Source organism: Triturus cristatus, chromosome 1_1 (assembly GCF_964204655.1).
Source record: "Triturus cristatus chromosome 1_1, aTriCri1.1, whole genome shotgun sequence".
NCBI lineage: Eukaryota > Metazoa > Chordata > Amphibia > Caudata > Salamandridae > Triturus > Triturus cristatus.
Window position 1 is genome coordinate 10,915,984 of NC_140579.1, and position 19,716 is coordinate 10,935,699.

General features: G+C 43.8%; 1 protein-coding gene across 6 annotated transcripts in view; it reads left to right on the forward strand.

Moving 5' to 3' along the window:
• The window catches only part of LOC146869118 (polymeric immunoglobulin receptor-like), a 261,239-nt gene that overhangs the window by 201,216 nt on the left and 40,307 nt on the right, over positions 1-19,716 (forward strand). For all 6 annotated transcript variants that reach the window (XM_085613995.1, XM_085614084.1, XM_085614708.1 and 3 more), the window contains 2 exons: positions 5,436-5,765; positions 7,894-8,220. In XM_085613995.1, the coding sequence (XP_085470121.1) occupies positions 5,436-5,765; positions 7,894-8,220 (657 nt within the window). The remainder of the gene's footprint in view (positions 1-5,435; positions 5,766-7,893; positions 8,221-19,716) is intronic.

The following is a 19,716-nucleotide window of genomic DNA, read 5'->3' on the forward strand; positions in this document are numbered from 1 at the left end:
ACCGCGGGAGCCCGGGCTAATTTATTTTTTTTCTATCGGGAGGATCCGCGCATCCAGCGCGCATCCTCTCGTTTAAAAAAAAAAGATTGGGGGCCTTGGGGGTCCATGTGGGACCCCCTGAGCAGGCCTAGGGGGTCAGGGTGGTTTCTACCCTGCCCCCTTGTCGAGTTTTTCGCGTTTGTTTTATAGGTTTCTTGTGCCTCGGTTCTGAGTAGTAGAGAGAGTAGTGGAGAGTGAGAAGTAGAGAGAGTAGTAGAGAGTAGTAGAGAGTGAGTAGTATAGAGTAGTGGAGTAGTAGAGAGTGAGTAGTAGAGAGTAGTAGAGAGTGAGTAGTAGAGTGAGTAGTAGAGAGTAGTAGAGAGCGAGTAGTAGAGAGCAAGTAGTAGAGAGAGTGTAGTAGAGAGTGATTAGTAGAGAGTAGTAGAGAGTGAGTAGTAGAGAGAGTAGTGGAGAGTGAGAAGTAGAGAGAGTAGTAGAGAGTAGTAGAGAGTGAGTAGTAGAGTGAGTAGTAGAGAGTAGTTGAGAGCGAGTAGTAGAGATTGAGTAGTGGAGAGTAAGCAGTAGAGAGTAGTAGAGAGCGAGTAGTAGAGAGTGAGTAGTAAGGAGTGAGTAGTAGACAGTGAGTAGTAGAGAGTGAGTAGAAGAGAGTAGTAGAGTAGTAGAGAGTGAATAGTTGAGAGAGAGTAGTAGAGAGTGAGTAGTAGAGTAGTAGAGAGTGAGTGTTAGCGAGTAGTAGAGTGAGTTGTAGAGAGTAGTAGAGAGTGAGTAGTTGAGAGGGTAGAAGAGAGTAGTAGAGTAGTAAAGAGTGAGTAGCAAAGAGTGAGTAGTAGAGAGAGTAGTAGAGAGTAGTCAAGTAGTAGAGAGTGAGTAGTAGAGAGTGAGGAGTAGAGAGTAGTGGAGAGCGATTAGTAGAGAGTGAGTAGTGGAGAGTGAGTAGTAGAGAGTAGTAGAGAGAGAGTAGTAGAGAGTGAGTAGTAGAGAGTAGTCGAGTGAATAGTACAGAGTGAGTAGTAGAGAGAGAGTAGTAGAGAGTAGTAGAGCATGAGTAGTAGCGTAGTAGAGAGTGAGTGGTAGAGAGTAGTAGAGAGTAGTAGAGTGAGGAGTAGAGAGTAGTAGAGAGTGAGTAGTAGAGAGTGAGTAGTAGAGAGTAGTGGCGAGTGAGTAGTAGAGAGTGAATAGTAGAGAGTAGTAGAGAGCGAGTAGTAGAGAGTGAGTAGTAGAGAGTGAGCAGTAGAGAGAGAGTAGTAGAGAGTAGTAGAGCGTGAGTAGTAGACAGTGAGTGGTAGAGAGTAGTAGAGAGTCGTAGAGTGAGAAGTAGGGAGTAGTAGAGTGAGTACTAGAGAGTAGGAGTAGAGAGTAGTAGAGAGTAGTAGCGAGTGAGTAGCAGAGAGTGAGTAGTAGAGAGTAGTAGCGAGTGAGTAGCAGAGAGAGAGTAGTAGAGAGTAGTAGAGAGTGAATACTAGAGAGTAGTAGAGAGTGAATAGTAGAGAGAGAGTAGGAGAGAGTAGTAGAGAGTGAGTAGTAGAGAGTGAGTAGTAGAGAGTAGTAGAGAGTGAGTAGTAGAGAGTGAGTAGTAGAGAGTAGTAGAGTAGTAGAGAGTGAGTAGTAGAGAGTAGTAGAGAGTGAGTAGTAGAGAGTGAGTAGTAGAGAGAGAGTAGTAGAGAGTGAGCAGTAGAGTAGTAGAGAGTAGGCAGTCAGTGTCAGTCAGTTAGTGAGTGTCAGTATCAGTCAGTCAGTGTCAGTCAATCAGTGTCAGTCAGTGTCAGTCAATTAGTGTAAGTCAGTGTCAGTCAATCAGTGTCAGTCAGTGTCAGTCAGTCAGTCAGTGTCAGCCAGTCAGTGTTAGTCAATCAGTGTCAGTCATTGTCAGTCAGTCAGTGTCAGTCAATCAGTGTCAGTCAGTGTCAGTGTCAGTCAGTGTCAGTCAATCAGTGTCAGTCAGTGTCAATCAGTCAGTGTCAGTCAGTCAGTGTCAGTCAGTCAGTGTCAGCTAGAGCAGCTCTGCTGACCTGGTTCTCTGGCTCTACAACAGCTCTGCTGACCTGGTTCTCTGGCTCTAAAGCAGCTCTGCTGACCCGGTTCTCTGGCTCTAAAGCAGCTCTGCTGACCTGGATCTCTCCCTCTAGAGCAGCTCTGCTGACCTGGTTCTCTCCCTCTAAAGCAGCTCTAGTGACCTGGTTTTCTGCCTCTAGAGGAGCTCTGCTGACCTGGTTTTCTCCCTCTAAAGAGCTCTGCTGACCTGGTTCTCTGGCTCTACAGCAGCTCTGCTGACCTGGTTCTCAGCCTCTAGAGCAGCTCTGCTGACCTGGGCGTCAGGCTCTAAAGCAGCTCTGCTGACCTGGGTCTCTGGTTCTAGAGCAGCTCTGCTGACCTGTTTCTCTGGCTCTACAGCAGCTCTGCTGACCTGCTTCTCTGGCTCTACAACGGCTTGCTGACCTGGTTTCTCTGGCTCTACAGCAGCTCTGCTGACCTGGTTCTCTGCGCTCACGATGCACGCACCCGACTTCGCGAAAATATATTTAAAAATAATATAAGTTTATTAGAAGTAGAAATATATTATTTTTATGAATATCTTGGATAATCTCTTGCCCTAATATGTATGTTAAAGACGCAGACATATCATTTTGGAACATATCTGTTTTTTTGCGGGAGTCGCGCGCCCCAGCACGTATATGCCGTCACGCGGGACCCACCACCGCGCAAGCATCTCGTACCGTAATGTGCATGTTTTCCGAATGCGCGGGAGCAGGAGTCGCAGACTGGTCGCATACCAATCACGCACATCACGTAATATTAAATGTATATGATGTAATTGAAAAACACGCAGCCGTCGCACACCGTACGCAGATCTTTCACGACTTTTCTAAAATGGCAGCTAGAATCCGTGCACCCACTGTGATGTGTACGCTTTGAGTGCGCGACTTCGAATTTTTATTTAAAAAAAAAAAGAAAATAATATAAATATATTAAAATGAAAAATTAAAACAAAAAAATTCATGAGTATTTCAGTTTGGAATTTTTTTCATTTATTTTTTTGCAATTTTCAGAAATATACATAATGTTGTTAAATGAATACAATATTTATAAATAAACTGTTAAAAAACTGTAGAAAATCAGTACAAAACTACTATCACACTTAGAAATTAGAATTTAAAAAACCTTTGAAATTCACTGAAAAAAAACATAGGTTTCAGAGACGCCATAGTTAGAAAATAGCATTTAAAAAAGCTTTGAAATTCACTGAAAAAACCATAGGTTTCAGAGACGTTATAATTAGGAATTAGCATTTAAAAAACCTTAGAAATTCACAGAAAAAACCATAAGTTTCAGGGGTGTTATAGTTAGCTGGCCATTTCACTCGTACAAAACCATAGAAATTCCTCCATTATATTTAGTGCTGCTAACTATAACTTGCGCGCCCGCAATGCACTGCTGCTGATGTCACATATTGCATCATTCATGAGATGGTCAGTGACAGCACTGATGACATCACTGATGACATCTCAAATGACCTCATTGATGACATCACTGATGACATCATCGACGTGACAATCTGATACACCTCATCATACACTAGTATAACCTTTCATCGCTCACTGTGAAATACAGAGTGCCATATTTGAAACCATTGACACACCAATACCAGTTACTACATACCCACTTACTGATTCCTAGGTCTACACACACAACTACCCATTCAACAACAGAATCATTTATACATGCAGTCACTAATTAATAGAACACTATCAAATGCACTTATACACATATATAGACATTGACACATCAGCAGTCATCTTAGTTGGTTATGCAGTCATCCTACTCAATCATGAAATAATTAATCACACTTACATTTACTCACTTACACAATTATCCAACAACACCTCATTTATTCAAACACATAGTAACTCATAGTTAATATGTTAAGAAATCACCATTACAATTATACACTCATTCATATAGTTACTCTCACAATCACTGACTCTTAAATATACTTATTTATATACACCAACTCTCACATACAATGCCTTTAATTTTTTTACTTTGTTGAAGATGTACAACTAAAACATTTATTCGCTCACCAACACACAAATAAATACACTCAGTCACCCAAACAACTGTTTCCACATGCACTCTTATGACCTATACACCTAGTCAATCAACCATTCACACACCCCATCCAACTACACACACACTCAGTGTCCCATACAAATACTCACCCAACTAATCAATAAGTAATATACACACTCATGTAGTTAGTGACCAACTGATGCAGCATGTTATACAACAACAGAGACAGTGATGCACACATTCACATAGTTTAGTTACTAATCCATGTCTTAAGTGAGACACTTTTAATTACTCACTTAAACAGACAGTCAGACAGCTACTAAATCCTTCATCCAGACAGTTATATATCCACTCAATCTTCAATACAGATTGGTATATATATAATACATATTTAAATTTCAAACTAAACCACATTCACTGGATGATGTCATCAGTGATGTCATTTGAGATGTCATCAGTGATGTCATCAGTGATGTCACTGACCATGAAGTTGAAGTTGAAGTTGAAGAATTTTGTAAAGCGCTCTGTTACCAAGCGGTTTCCTGGCGCTGCAAAAACAAAGACTATCTAAGACAAGGTGGAAAGCAACTCCAACGGATAAGCCATGGAGAATAGATGGAATTTGAGAGCTTTGCGAAAGTCTATATAGGTGGGGATGGATCTAATGGCCAAAGGAAGTGCGTTCCAAAACAGGGGGGCGAGAATTGAAAATCTCGAGCCGCCGAGTTTTTTCGTGCGGTAGCGAGGAACGCTAAGAAGAAGCTGGGAAGAAGAGCGGAGGTGTCTGCCCGGGACCATGTCATGAATTATGCAATATGTGACATCATCAGCAGTGCATTGCGGGCGCGCGAGTTATAGTTAGCAGAACTAACTATAACGGAGGAATTTCTATGATTTTGTACGAGTGAAATGGACAGCTAACTATAACACCCCTGAAACCCATGTTTTTTTCTGTGAATTTCTAAGGTTTTTTAAATGCTAATTTCTAACTAGAACGTCTCTGAAACCTATGATTTTTCAGTGAATATATATATATATATTTATATATATGTATGTAGAGAGAGAGGTAGAGAGAGAGAGAGAGAGAGAGAGAGAGATATGTATATATCGTACAGTATTGTACAGTGCAGCACAAGATGCCTGGCATGTGTAGTAAATGATGAGTTAAAAGTATACCACATTTAGTGCTAAAGCTGAAAAACACACATGAGACAACAGTCACTCTGTCTGTAAAGAAGCAGATTGACATTTCTGCCGTGGCAGTGACAAGAAATTGCTGTACCGTACTAGGTTTATGGAATGACACAGTACTTGTATGCGTGTTGCAGGTTGTTTTGTAACCATGTATATGCCTCATGCATTGCCAGATTCCATTGTTCCTGAGGAGGCTGAACTTTTATACGGCCAGGTCAGAGGTGAAGTGTCCATATCCTGCCCGTATGATGAAGTGCACGCGGCTTCAAGGAAATACCTGTGTAAACTGGACAAAACCGGGTGCAAGAACATCATTGACAGCACATGGCAGGTAGACCAGAACTACAAGGGAAGAGTCATGTTGAGTTATGAAGCCTCCCTCAAAACCTTTGTGGTCCACATTATTCATCTGGAGAAAGGCGACACTGGACATTACACGTGTGGAACTGGAAAATATGGGGAGTACGGAGACTCAACAGATTTCAACCTGCACATTTCTGAAGGTGAGAGTGACATGGAGATTCCAATTTTGAGGATGAAAGCTATGATATTTATCATGCATATGTGTGTGTGCGTGTATATATATATATATATATATATATACATACATACATATATATATTCGACTGCTTGCCTCCATATTCAAAGTAATGTGAATGTTCTATGTAAGTTTTACTAGTAGAAATCCTTGTAGAAATAGTGGGTCAGTAAGTACCACAGTGAGAGACAAACTAGAGAGGGGCACAATACTGGAAATTTACTCAAGGGCTGGACAAAAGAAACAGAAATAGCTTTCAGAACACTATGTTGTGCAGGAGTTCCATGGCGTGGCTACAAGGCAAGAAAATCTACTTGTGAGCAAGCATTGAAAAACTCTGTCACAACTATCATGTCATGTAAAAATAAGACCACTGAAAATGCTTGCAAAAAAAGAAACATTTTGGTTGATTCAACTGGTTCATGACTACAATGCACAATAAATGGTGGAAGGAATGTATAAATATATATTTCAAAATACAACACTATAGGAAGATAATGGTGCATTTACAAATGTTATAGTTGTATTCAAAGTATTACATATTTGTGACTTTATAACAGAAAGTGTGCCATTCAGTATCCTCCGCAGTTAAAATAGTAGAGAATTATGAGAAACTCAGTGTGTTTATAGTAATTACATATATATTTATATATGTATGTTATAGCACAGTAGAATGAATATACGACGCATATCTAGGTATAGTTAGACAAGTCATATCTCATCAATGAGGGGCATGTTAATAACAAATTGTTTTGGTATTAATTTTCTATTGCAAATACTGATTTGAGTTCCAAAGTTACTTTAAAGTAACATAATGTAGAGTTAGTGCTACTTTGTGCTCCATTGTATTAACGGGCTTACTATGCGTGGTAACCGGGCACTCATGTAACCACCCATGGATTTCGCCATGTAGCCCTATTTACTAAAATGGTAGAAAAAACTCTGTGCTAAAAAATAATACCTCTTCTAGTAAGGCGTAAAGAATGAAAAAAGGTTTCTTTTCACAAAACATTTTCAAATTTTCATGTATTCTGCACTATGCAGACAGAACACATACAAAGTGCGGCATAGTCAAACTATGCCTAAGCATAGTATTTTGTACTTGGAATGGTACTCATTTTGTAAAAAACCTATGCTTGACCTCACACACATACACTTACAATTTGGTGCAAGGGTAGTTGCTTTGGCGCAAGGCAGCCAAAAATGCGCCAGTGCAAAGGGGAAAGAAAACAGTACATATGTTGCTGTTCTGCTCCCTCCCTTCCGTACAACAAAACACAGCAGGGCAACAGTTGTTACTGTTACAGTTAAATCTGCTCCTTAGTTTAATACTGTTTAAGATTAAGACTAAGACAGAGAGGGGTAGATTTACAAGCCCCATGCGGCACATTTACGGCACCGTTGCGTCACTTCTGTGACGCAGCGGCGTCGTAAACCTTGCGCCACATTGCGCCTTATTTACAACGTGACGCATCTAGGGAGATGCGTCACGTTGTAAAGCCCTGCGCCACATGAAACCTGCGTTAGGTTTCATGTGGGCGTTCCGTCGCAGGGTCAGTGTTCCGTCGCAGGAACGCCTCGTAAAAGTGACGCAGTGAAATCTACAAGATTGAAGCAGACGTATGGAGTTGCGCACCACGTTAGGTATGGGTGGCCCCTGTGCATTGCTGGGGTTGCCTCACGCTTACGACGCGTCTCCAGCAATGCGCCGCCCTTACGCCACAAGAAGCGACACGCACCTGCCTATCCTTGCGCCACGGTGCGCCGCATTGTAAATGCGACGCATCCGAGGTGGCGCGAGGGGAGACTTGCGTGTCGCATCTGTTCTGGCGCATCCCTGCTGATTTGCAGAGATGCGCCAGACATTGTAAATATGCCCCAGAGTGTCTCTGTTCGTGTATATGTAATGCCTGTGAGATCTTCCAAGTCAGAATAAACACAAGGGACATGACCAGTGGACAAAGCAATAATGGAATGAATTTACTAGTAAAATGTTATAGATAGGCATCATTTATTATGCTCAGCAGACAATATTAGTATTATGTTTGCATTTATGATCCCCTAATAAAATCACCATCTTCCCTCTCCCCCAGAGACAACAATCCCGCTGGTGCGCAACATACTGACTGCACCACTGGGCGGCTCCATAGCAGCCGAGTGTCACTACGACCCACGGATGAAGTACTCCATCATGTACTGGTGCAAGTGGAGAGATCACGGCTGCACACAACTGATCACCAACAGCGGCTTCGTTAGACCTAACATGGAAGGACGTCTCGCTCTGTTTGACAACCCAACAAATGGCACCCTGACCATCCTCATGAACCAGCTGACTGAGGCCGATGCCGGTTGGTACTGGTGTTCCTTTGTCGATGATACGAAGGAGCAGAGGTTCACAGTGCAGGTGCAAATCACCCGTGGTAAGACCCATTTCCATCAGCAGTAAGAATTGTCTGTTCGCGAGGGGTGAACTTTCAAAGAGGTACTAAAGTGAGTGGGCGGGTGAAGGGGGGTGGGGTCAGACACATAAGGGGGTGAGGTATTCTAAGCCAATACATCCACAACTGAGGAAATGTGCAGTGATTAACTAATATATTATGAACTAAATATTGCCAAATTGGTAAGGCCGATTTACAAGTATCGTTTTCTGTTCGCTGGATTTTTTATCGCCTAGGCGGTTAGCGTTGTTAATAATGCGATAACCAGGCGAAATTATCTAGAGATAGCGGGGGTTAAAAAAATTAACGCTAAGCGCCCTTAGCATTAATTTTCCCTGTTCCTTGTTAATATGCCCCTCACATACTAATACAGATACCAGAGTAATTTTCTGGCTTTTTAACAGGGTCTTATCTTTCTGGCCTCTGAGCTTCTCAGAATGTGCTGCATAATCCTTTGGAATGCAGATGCAAAGCCGAATGGCACCCTGCAGTATGTGACAGAGGGGGTACTTGAGGGTGTCACAACCAATGTTGTAAGCCCTGGTGCACTCTACTAAGGTCTGAAAAGTAAATCAAATAAGCCAATCATGGAGTTACTAATTCAGTACATCAATTTAACATGGGGTGCAGTTGCACTGTGGCACTGAATATCAGTGGCACAGTGCCCAAAGCATCTAAACCAGCAAAACATATCATAAACAGAGGAGGCAATCAGTACAAAATGGAAGGGAGACTCACGCCAATGGTACCAGGTCTAACATGGACCTTAAAACTCAGAACTTTATATAACTTCTGGACTCAAGAGGAACTTTTGCCAAGGGGAAGAGCTGGAGATCTGTGAGGAGGAGTACTGACACTTTGCTCTGTGCTGTGTGGGGTTGGCCTGCAGGTTCTGCTTCTGCCAAGGAAAGAACAAAGACTAGAACTTCTCTGAGAAACAAATCTGCTTGAAGAAGAATCTCCCTAGGCTTGTGTGTACTGGCTCCTGTTTTGAAGTCTCAGGGACACAGAGAGGTTGATTATGATGGCGGGCGGATCGTCACCGCGCAGCTGGCGGTGGCAATCTGCCCGCCATCACAACCACATTTACCCCCCCTCCATATTACCATGGCGGGGGGTACCGCGGTGGATGGCGTCTTTTCCGCCGGTCCGCAATCGTCACGATTGCCGGCCGGGCAGAACTCATATTATTATTATTATGATGCCTGGCGGTTCAGGCCTTTACATGGCGGTATCGGCTGGCAGGAATTGCTTTGAAGGCCCGTTGTGGGGCCCCGGGGGTGGGGGGCTGCACATGGGGGGTACTTATGGTACCCCCTACATATCCATGCTCAAGGTGGCATGGCAATGCACAGCATGCCTCTTTGGCATTGTGGCGGGTGCTGCTTACAGCAGTACCCGCCGCAATGTTAAAGATGCGGGATGCAACCGCCAGGGTGGCGGTCACATCCTAATTGGCGGTGTGGGACCGCCGCACCCCTGGCGGCCCGTCCCAGCACCGCTAGGGTGGCAGGCAACCTAATGGGGCCCAAAGACTTCAACCCCAGCTCCTCTGAAATATAGTGCTGAGAGTTCTGACCTGCCAGGTGGTGCCTGTTCCAGTTTTGGGCCCCTGGAGGTTGCCCCTGCTGTTGGGAGCTGGAAGAACCCTACTAGAAGCAAGAAAACCAATTTCCAACAACATCAGCAATGCCACCGAGATGCCGCAACCTGCACTGAGGCCAGGGGCACCTCTCATGAAGTGCACAATGCACCACCCTGCCTGCACTGCAGCTCTGATGCCCTTTAATGCCTGCAGTTATCAGCCTTCCCAATGCCAGCGCTCACACCGACATTGTCACTGCCAGCGCCTGAATCCAGTTATCGTGGTGCTGATAGCCACCAAGGGTGACTCCACAATCTCGCTGACTTTGCATCGCCTCACCGGAACCGATGTTTCACCGCCAACGAAACTGACTTACCCTGTCCTAGATTCGACATGTTGCCTCCTCGCAGACACAACACCTCCCCTCCCCCGTGGCAGCCAGGGAGCCGCACTTGTCCTCTGCACCAACGCCCCACCTCCACTTCGCCATTCATCGTCATAGACTTCGTTTTCCAAGGTACTGTTTGTTTGGAGGTCGGTGTGACTCTATGCCCTATGCCGCGCACCTCATGGTCGGTGCAGTACTTTGGAATATTGCTTTCTCATTGTCATAATAGCTCCAGCTGGAACTATTTGTTTTGTACAAGTTCTATTTTTTGAAATAACTGTTGTAAAGTCGTATTTTACTACCTGTATGTTGGATTTTTGTTGTTTTTGTCTTTTGAGTTTAGATGAAGATACTTTATTTTTCTAAACTGGTGTGGTGTCCTTTTGTGGTGTCTTCACTGTATTACTGTGCGTTTGGAGCACAAATACTTTACACATTGTGTTTGCGATAAGCCTGTCTGTTCATGCCAAGCTATCAAGGGGGTGAGCAGAGGTTATTTAAAGTGTGTATCCCCCTTACCCTGACTAGATTCCCTACTTGGACGAAGGTACATACCTCTACCAACTAGAGAGCCCCAGTTCTAATATTCAACACAAGTAATACTCGCACAATTCTTGATAGGTTTAGTAAAGGTTTCAGTAATTTAAATCTGAACTCAACCCCTGGTACCTATGGCACAAAGCAGACAGGCTTAACTTATAAAAATGTGTAAAACATTTAGAAGTACCAAAACAGGTAAAAAGTTGAAAACACCATATGTTAAATCCAATTCATCAAAATAGGGAATAATTTAATTAACACAATGACACCAAAATGATCAAAATCCAATTAGGGGAACACTATATAAAAATAGTGCCAAAACGCACAAAGCACCAACCATGGGCTACTGGTCGTACTAGACTTGGGCAAAGTTTAGGGCCAACAATGATCGATCTTTGGCCAGATGCAGGGACTGGGTGTGTCCCATTCAAAGATTTAACTTCTCTTCTTAGAAACAGTCCCAGACATTGATGGGTTGTCAAAGGCTGCATGCTGAAGCTGAAGCAGGACTAGAAGGCAGTGGGTTGCAGGAGGACGAGGTCGCGGTGTAGTCATCAACGAAGATGGGAAGCTCCCAGGAGAGGTTCACAACTCCCGCGAGAAATGGCCTCAACATGGATCCATTGTTGGTTGACTTAGGTTCTGGTAAAGTCATCGGTGGCATAGATATTTCTCTGGAGCTCCATTTTCACTTAGTAAAATAAGACTTCAGGCTGATGCTGATGAACAATTTGGCATCATCGGATGTGGCTGTGAGAAGTTCAATACACTCTGGCAGGTTAGCTGGGAGGTAGGTCCTATGTCGATTCTCTTAAATGAAAGTTGCCAAATCGTTTCTAAATCCCTTTTCTGAGGGTTAGGCAGGAGGAGTACACTCTGACACCAGCCAAGGGTTCCAGGACCAAAGCAACAGCATTTGGGGGGGGTCTGCAATCAAGTGGAAGTCACCAGCAGGGTCCAGGCAGGTACAGTTGAAATGGGTCAGCTGGGCTTTGCAGGAAGGTGGGCTTCTTTCAGCTTTTGAGTCCCTGAGGCTTAACCGGAGGTTCATCTACTTATCCTTGGAGTCCGTGTTTTTGTCATGGGCTCAGGTTGGAGCAGGTCTAACCCTTGGGGTTTTCGTCACAGGCCTCAACAGCAGGTGCAGTCCTTCTTTTGCCTTCCGCAGGTCCAGTGGCATTCTGAAGAAGGTGCCTGAGCTGTAACATTTATGCCTGGCACTAGGCTGTGGATGGGGTGACTCTTGGCCCCTCATTAGTAATACGGAAAAGGTTACCAGGGGCACCCCTAACCACCTTTGAAGAAGTTCATGTTTGCCTGGCAGCAAACAATCTCTGTTATGCCTGCCATCTTTAGCATGGTATTCCACCAAACGTTTTGCGTCCCCTCCCTTACTTTGCAGACCTTTTTTTGTTGGCACTTTACCCTCTCTAAACAGTGCCAAAGTGCTTTAACTCTCACCTTGAAACAAGGTAGAATTGGACTATACCTAACTAGTACATTTATTTTCTTGTAAGTCCCTAGTAAATGTTACTACTTGTGCTCAGGGCCTGTAAATTAAATGCTGCTAGTGGGCATCAGCACTGATTGTGCCACCCACTGAAGAAGCACTGAAAACCTTGTCCCAGGCCTGTCACTGCAGTCTGTAATGCAGTTTTAAAATGCCATTTTGACCTGGCAAGATAGACCTACTGCCAGGACTAAACCTTCCTTTTTAGTACTTATAGGTCACCCCTAAGGTATGCCCAAATGCTCTTACTACAGTGTGCATGGTAGGACATGTATGTTTACGTTTTACATGTCCTGACAATGACCATTTCCTAAAAGTAATTTTTCACTGGTGTAAGGCCTATCTCTCCCCTAGACTGACACTGGGTTACCTTATTACACTTAATAAGTGCTAACTTCAGACTGGGACTAGATAGCGACATGCTGTTTCCACTCAAATGAATGTAATTTAAAACCCTCTTTAATAGTAAAGTTTGTTTTTAAGTAACAATTTTGAAAATGGCACCTTCGGAAAGTTAGTATTTTTCTCCCTAAACCAACTGTACCTTACTGCCAGTGTCCTGGGTTACATGACTGTGAATTGGTCACCTGTTGTCAGTTTTGAGTTCCTTCTAGACATGGGAACAAAGAAGGCCCTGGTGTGAGGAGAATGGGTCTTCCTGACAGGACAGCAGGAGAGGAGCTGTACCCTGCCATAATTGAACCTCAATGGGCCTTGCCAGCAGCAGACAAAAAGGAACCTGACATTAATTCTGCCCTTGCTTTTGTCCCCTGGACAAATTGCAGTCAGGACCAGGGGAGGGGGGAGAACTGACCAGAACCAATTTTGGGGGTAGAGCAATGAATACCCCACACAAAGGCTGGCAGCAGGTATAAAAGTTGGACCTTCAAAACATCTTATCAGAATTCTCCTGATCCTGTAGAAGATTCAGAAGAAGGACTACTCTGCTAACACAAGAAGGAAGATTGAACCTGCTTACCTTGAACACAGGCTCCACACAAATGACTACAATGGTCAGTAGGCTGTCCTCCTGTTTGAGGTACAGGGAAACAACTAGCTTTCAGAGGTCTCCATGCAGCTGCCCAGCACCAATTGGACATGTCCGGGTCTGCACTGGGACCTTCTGCTGGCTACTGCTGGAGTGAGCCCTAATCCCCAAGAGGTACCTCTCCCGGTCCTAGACAGTTAGCTGGCATCAGAATATGTTACTCTTTAACCCCTTCGATGCTGCGCAGATTCCGCCGCTGTGCTGACGGAATCTTGCGCGGGCGTGGTCATGACGGAATGGTTCCGTCATGAGCACAGCTCAACCGTGGGTCATGACGGAACCATTCCGTCATGAGCACCGAAGGGGTTAAAGAAAAGTGAAGATACCAAAGCTTTGGGCTTTGGGCTTGATGTGATGGTGAAGTGACCTCTTCTCATGGTGAATCGACCGCCTGTAACGACCGCCACTGCAAACCTTTGTGCGACCCGCCTTGCACCAACAGCAAATTGTCACTGCGACTGCCCATGTGAAAGTTTCAGCCAGACCTGCTCTTGGCACCAACAGTGACATCCCTCATCGATTGGCAGTGTGAATGTCCAGCAAGGATTGTCTCTTCACTCTACAGCAGCCATCCTCCAGGATGCCTGACTTGCTGCTCACACCAACAAGGGGTGAACAACACTCTTCGTGCCAACTTGAGAAGGTAACTCTTCAGCGGGACGAACTTGGTTCCTTTATCCCACCTGCACTCCATGGCAGTCTGCCAGAACTTGTGACTTTTCCCCAGTCTGGTGCGACAAGGTAAATGTGAATGGCACTTTATGTTCTTTGGCACTTTTTTCACTTAAAACCTTTAAAAAACCAATACCTCCATCCTGATTTGATTTTTTTGTTTTATTTATTAACATGTTTATTAGTTGAGTGAGGCTTCCACATCTCTCAACTAATACCCGATTTCTTACACCACTTCACCCCTTTTTCTCATCACAGAATTTATATAATGAATGTAAATTATAGCATAGAAAACAGAAAGCCATGATAAACATTTACGTTTACAAAAAATGTTTAGCCTCCTCTCAGTGCTAATAACCTATGAACACAATGCTCCCAGCGGTCAAGAACCACACTCCTAGGAGGAACCATGAAGGCTGACAAGCTCCTCAAGTCTCAGCTACATCAACCTGGGAGCACAGGGAATGTTTGTTCAGATGAGCGCAAACGCTCGTCAACAAGGCATTTCTGTGAGCTCTGCACTCATTGTGAACCTCGGCACGCCAGAAGAGAGGTGCTTTAAGAAATTGGGTTATTAGTTAATGGGGGTGACCCATCGTGTTAGGAAATAGGCATAATCCTCATAAAAGGCAATGTGTAACGTATTTATGCAGTACTAAAACAGTAATAAAGTTGAAATTCAACACAAAAAAATCCAAAAACAATTTAGAAAAAATGATTACATTTTAATAAGCAAAATAATAAAAATAAAAATTCCATGAGGGGAACCGAAGTATGATTTTTTAAAATGTTTAAATAAAAATGGCACCAAAAAACGTTAAGTGCCAACCTCTGGCAACTGGTTGCAGTAGACCGGAACCTAGCGGCAAAATTTAGGCCAACCTTGATGGATCGTGGGTTAGCTACAAGGACCAGGTTCGACCTGGTTTGAGGCTGTACATGGGTGCTTAGTCTCAATAATGGAAGTCCAACACCTTCAGTGAGACCTGGCAGCAGGGAGTCGCCAGAGAGGGTTTCAAGTGGTCAGATAACCGACGAACACTGTGCCATGAAGCTATTGTTTTTTTATTGTAAATCCTCGAGCAGGTGAAGTGCATGTTTTGTGCTCAGGAAAGCTCCCACTTCAGTCAGACACTTTTGTGCCTTCACCCAGACAAGAGTTCTTCTTTTGAATTCATTCCCTTTTTTGGAGCTTGTGCTTCTCCAGCTGGGCAAGGTGGCAGGCTGTAGTCAAAAAGGACTCCATGAGGGCAGACAAAGTATCTGTGAAGTCCCACTGTGGATTTGCAAAAAAGGTCATAGTGAGGGAAACCTGAATCTTCAGTAAAGCTGCAGCACACCTGCGTCAGATCAGCTTGGCAGGCTTGTCCCAGTACTCATGAGACTTTTGGAGGCAAAAATGTTTTCAGTTCCAAGATTTTCAGGGGTGGTAGAAGTCAGAGACAGCCAGTGGTATCAGGACCGCATGAACAGCACTTGAGGGTCAAGACTCACTCTAGAAGAGGCCACTAACAGGTCTCAGGTCAGGCACAGATGAAACTGATCAGTTGCGAATCTTAGGGAAAAGCCTCCTCAATTTTAGGCTTGCCTGTAGCTTGAAAAGGAGGTCAGCATCATGACCCTTGGAGTCTACTTTTTTGTCCTAGGTGGAAGCGGGAACAGGTTCAATCCTTCATGGTTTCCCTCAGGTCTCCACCAGCATTATCAGTGCTATTCCAAACGTCCTCAAGTCCAGTACTATTCTGAAAAGAGGATGGCACATTTATTCCTGGTACCAGCTTGTGAGTGGAGGGTCACTCCTGGCTCTAATGGAGTAAAGATCCCTGGGGTTACCCTCCTATTTTCTCGTTATCTCTTGTGTGCCCTTCTGCAGACACTTCCACAGTGCCCCTCTGTGCCTAAATCCAAATGGTGCAACTTTTCTCCACTAGTGCAGAGCCTGTGTGCCCACCTAAGAGGTATGGCCAGGGAAATGAGAAATGACACCTCGGTGGTTACTTCAAACCAGGTCTGGGGGCATCCTCTCCTCATGGACTATTGTCTGCCTCATTGACGGCGATTTCCCCCGCTATCTCTGGAATTTTCATCGCCCTGGAGTAACGCGTTGTTAATAACGCGTTACCAGGGCGAGAAATTCCAGAGATAGACAGTGATAAATAACAAAGCGCTAAGCGCGCTTTGCGTTTATTTATCGCCGTCCTTGTAGATATGCCCCCATGTTGGTAAAAGAATGGCTTTAATTCTGCTTAGCGTATCAATTCGTATAGAAGAGATGTTCAGTGAAGGCCATAAAGGCGACTCCCTGACTGTCTGTATTTGAGGAAACAAGACTTTCATACAGCAAGTGACCCTGGATGTAACCGTCACTAGATATGGAATACCTGGCAACATGCCACTGCAGCTGTGATCATTCAACATAATGTAACTCTTGTTAGAAAGTTGGCCAAAAATGGTATTAATCACTGCAGCCGGTGAACCTTGCAGGTGACAGGATAAGTTTGCAGTGGAACCATCACAGGCCCCGTGTAAGTTAATACCCTGACAAAAGAGAGAACCGCTTAGTGTGTGTTCACAGTTTTCACCGCTAAGAAACACTTCACGTTCCCCTCTCCAACATCTATGTGTGTAAGGTAAATCCCAGGATGTCTTGATGTATCCTTTACCCAACCTTTCATATTTGCCAACTGGTATATGTTTTAGGTCATACTGAAAATGGAAAGTTGTAACAGGCAGAGTAATTTTACCTTGTATGAGCCATTCAGTAGCTGTTTTTTCTGCCACTGTGAATGGTAATTTTTCCAGTTTTACAATGCTCGGCACCGTGTAGTCTGCTCCCCTTTGTGCCAGTTTGATCTGTTTATCAGTGAGATTGAATTCTGAAAACAGTAACGTAGTGTTGATTAAACGCCATGGCACATAGCCTGCACACAAGTTTTGTAGTGTCCAGTCCTCTAGCATGATAGAACGTAGCTGAGACTGACCATGTTGCAACATGACCAAGTCTTGTTCCATGATGTCTTTGAAAGAAGACACAATACTGTCCAATGAATATATTCTGGACGACAGAGTCGTAAACCCATTGTCTACTACAGAGAGAGTTTTCTCTAAATTAATACGATCAATTTCTCGTATTCGTTCTGCAGTCTCTGCATGGGTGGCCTTCCATGGTTCATTATAAGCAGCGTAGATACCGGCATATATGAAACATTTTTGACGCGGTTTTCTTGGTCCTAGCAAGAATTCCCTAAGGTCTACGCCTTCTTGAAGTAAAGTTAAGTGTTGTTTTACATCCTTCAGTGTAGCTTTCTGTAGCCAATCAAGGCAAAGTTTCCCTACACTGTATGTTGTTACCACCCCTGGATGCTGTCTTTGAACATAGCGTGGGTCTGGCCTATTGATAGTGAAACCCTGTGTTTTGTTCAGGAATCGATCTTGACAGTTGTTTTTGTTTGTGGGTCACAGCAACCATTTTTTCCATTCTGGATCTGATCTGTTGTGATTGAAAATATTATGTACGTCGACCTCCCCCCGTGTAGTGCTATTACTTGCAGGTATAGGTATGGTCGGTGTGTTCATGTCTTTGATCTTGGCTAATTCAAGGCAAGATGTTTGCTGGACAGTCTCATTCAAAAACATAATTTGCTCAGGGATGATACAGGCTCTAAACAAAGCTTCTACCCCCTGTACTTGCCAATTGTTTGTACCCCAGACAGATTGTGTCTCAATGTTGTCTTTCCAAAAGTCAAACCCCTGTCTAGACAGTTGGGCAATAAAAGCTGCAGAATAAATCTGTTTCGCATCGGTTAACATCTTTTTCGTTCCTGTCTTGTTCACATTTTTAAAGTAAAACGATTCTGGATTAGACAAATTGTAGCCTGAGAAATATGGAAATTTGATTGCAAAAGCTTTTGAGCTACCCTTTGGAGGTGTAGGACAATGTTCCCATTGTTTATACATAAATACATTTCTAGGCGATGCAGTTTTATGCATGAAATTATGACTATAGTGGTTATAACAATACATTTGTTCATAATCTTATGAAACTTCTAAATATTCATGATTTGTGAATACTGTAGACATCTCTAGATCAGACATAATGTGTTATTAACAGTCTCGAAGTCCCAATCATCAGAAAAGGTACTAGAGGTAATGAAGTCACTTAATGAAACCTTAAATAAATGTGGAATCTTCAAAAGCTCAGACAGGCCAAAAATGTTATATTAAGTTTGGTCCCGAACTATACCATCATGTATAGGAACGGCTGTGGTGTTCACTGCTGACAAGTCTCTTGCCTCATGATGGGACGATTTGTGCGGCCTGAGAAGTAAGTTCACTCTTTTACTTGCTGTGTCCATTTGAATATATCTTCCATTAATCAGCATACCCAGAGTTATTACCAGAGCTAACCAAAGTAGAAAGAAGAATATTTCCAAAACAATCCACAGTTCAATCCATGGTGAAACCAGATAAGTCTTTTTCAGGAGATTAAAAAAGTCTGTTGCCTGTTCTTTGAAAGTTCTTTCTGCTGGCGTCGTTTCCGGTTCGCTGGGATCCTCAGAAAACATATCAAAGTTCATGAAATAGCCAGAGGCAGTTCTGTCAATGTCTGGAATTCCATCAGGATTTGTTGAATTCGCTGGAACCAGTTGATCACTTGTTACTTCGTTGTAGACAGGTGTATCAGGACGAACTGTTATTTGGGTCTCAAGAGGTACAAGGTCCATAGCATTGTTGCTTAGTCCTTTATTTTTCACTGTAGAATCTTCAAAGGTGATGAGTCTCTCAGTTTGAACCTCTTGGATTGTAGCTAGAGGAGTGTGTCTGCTACATTGGCGGAGTCCACTTGGTCTACTGCTTAGTATCGGCCACATAGTGTGGTTTGATCAGGTCGATGGACACAAATCGTTTCTCCTTTTTACCAGCAAGGGGTGGCAAAAGTACTGTTCTTGATCCGTGGATTGCTAGGACAGATACTAGCTGTCTGTAAGAAGGCCCAAATTCCTTCTTGTCCACGATCTTTTCTCTGACTAGATCACCAAGCTTTGGGATCCAGACAGGCCTTGCTGGGATGGTTGGTTTTTCCCCAGTCGTGGTTGGCTTCAGGAGCACATTGCTTTGTTTTGTTCTCAGTTCATTTAAGTCCTGTAAAACAGCCAAACGATCTTTGATATAAAATTTCTTATTTTCCATCACTGTGCCTTGCATATCAAGGTCCGGTACCAACATTCTAGTTCAAAATAGAACTTCATATGGAGTGACACCCCCTAGAGAACTTCTTGGCAAGTTATTAAGTGCGTGCTGGACCCCATAAAGGTGTTTCACCCACCCATCACCCAAACCTAATACCCTAGCTGTTATAGACTGCTTTATGTCCCGGTTTTTTCTTTCCACAACAGAATTTCCCTCAGGATGGAATGTAGAAGAATACCCCAATGCTACGCCCAAACTGGCCATGGCTTCTTTGTAAGCTCGAGAGCTAAACGCAGGACCCTGGTCAGAATGTAGTCTGCCAATTGCGTATGTGCCGATAAAGACTCGCAAATCGTTTATAACAGTTTGAACGTCAGCCGAGCGCTGAGGCCACATCCATAGGAACCTTGACTTAATGTTTGTGGGATTGCATTTTTCCAAGAGGACGCCTGCACGTAGATAGTCTAATGCTGCCTAATAATGGTGTCTGAACTGGGCTGGCTATGTAGTAGTCAGGTATCTGGTGGCGTTCTGTACTGCGATCT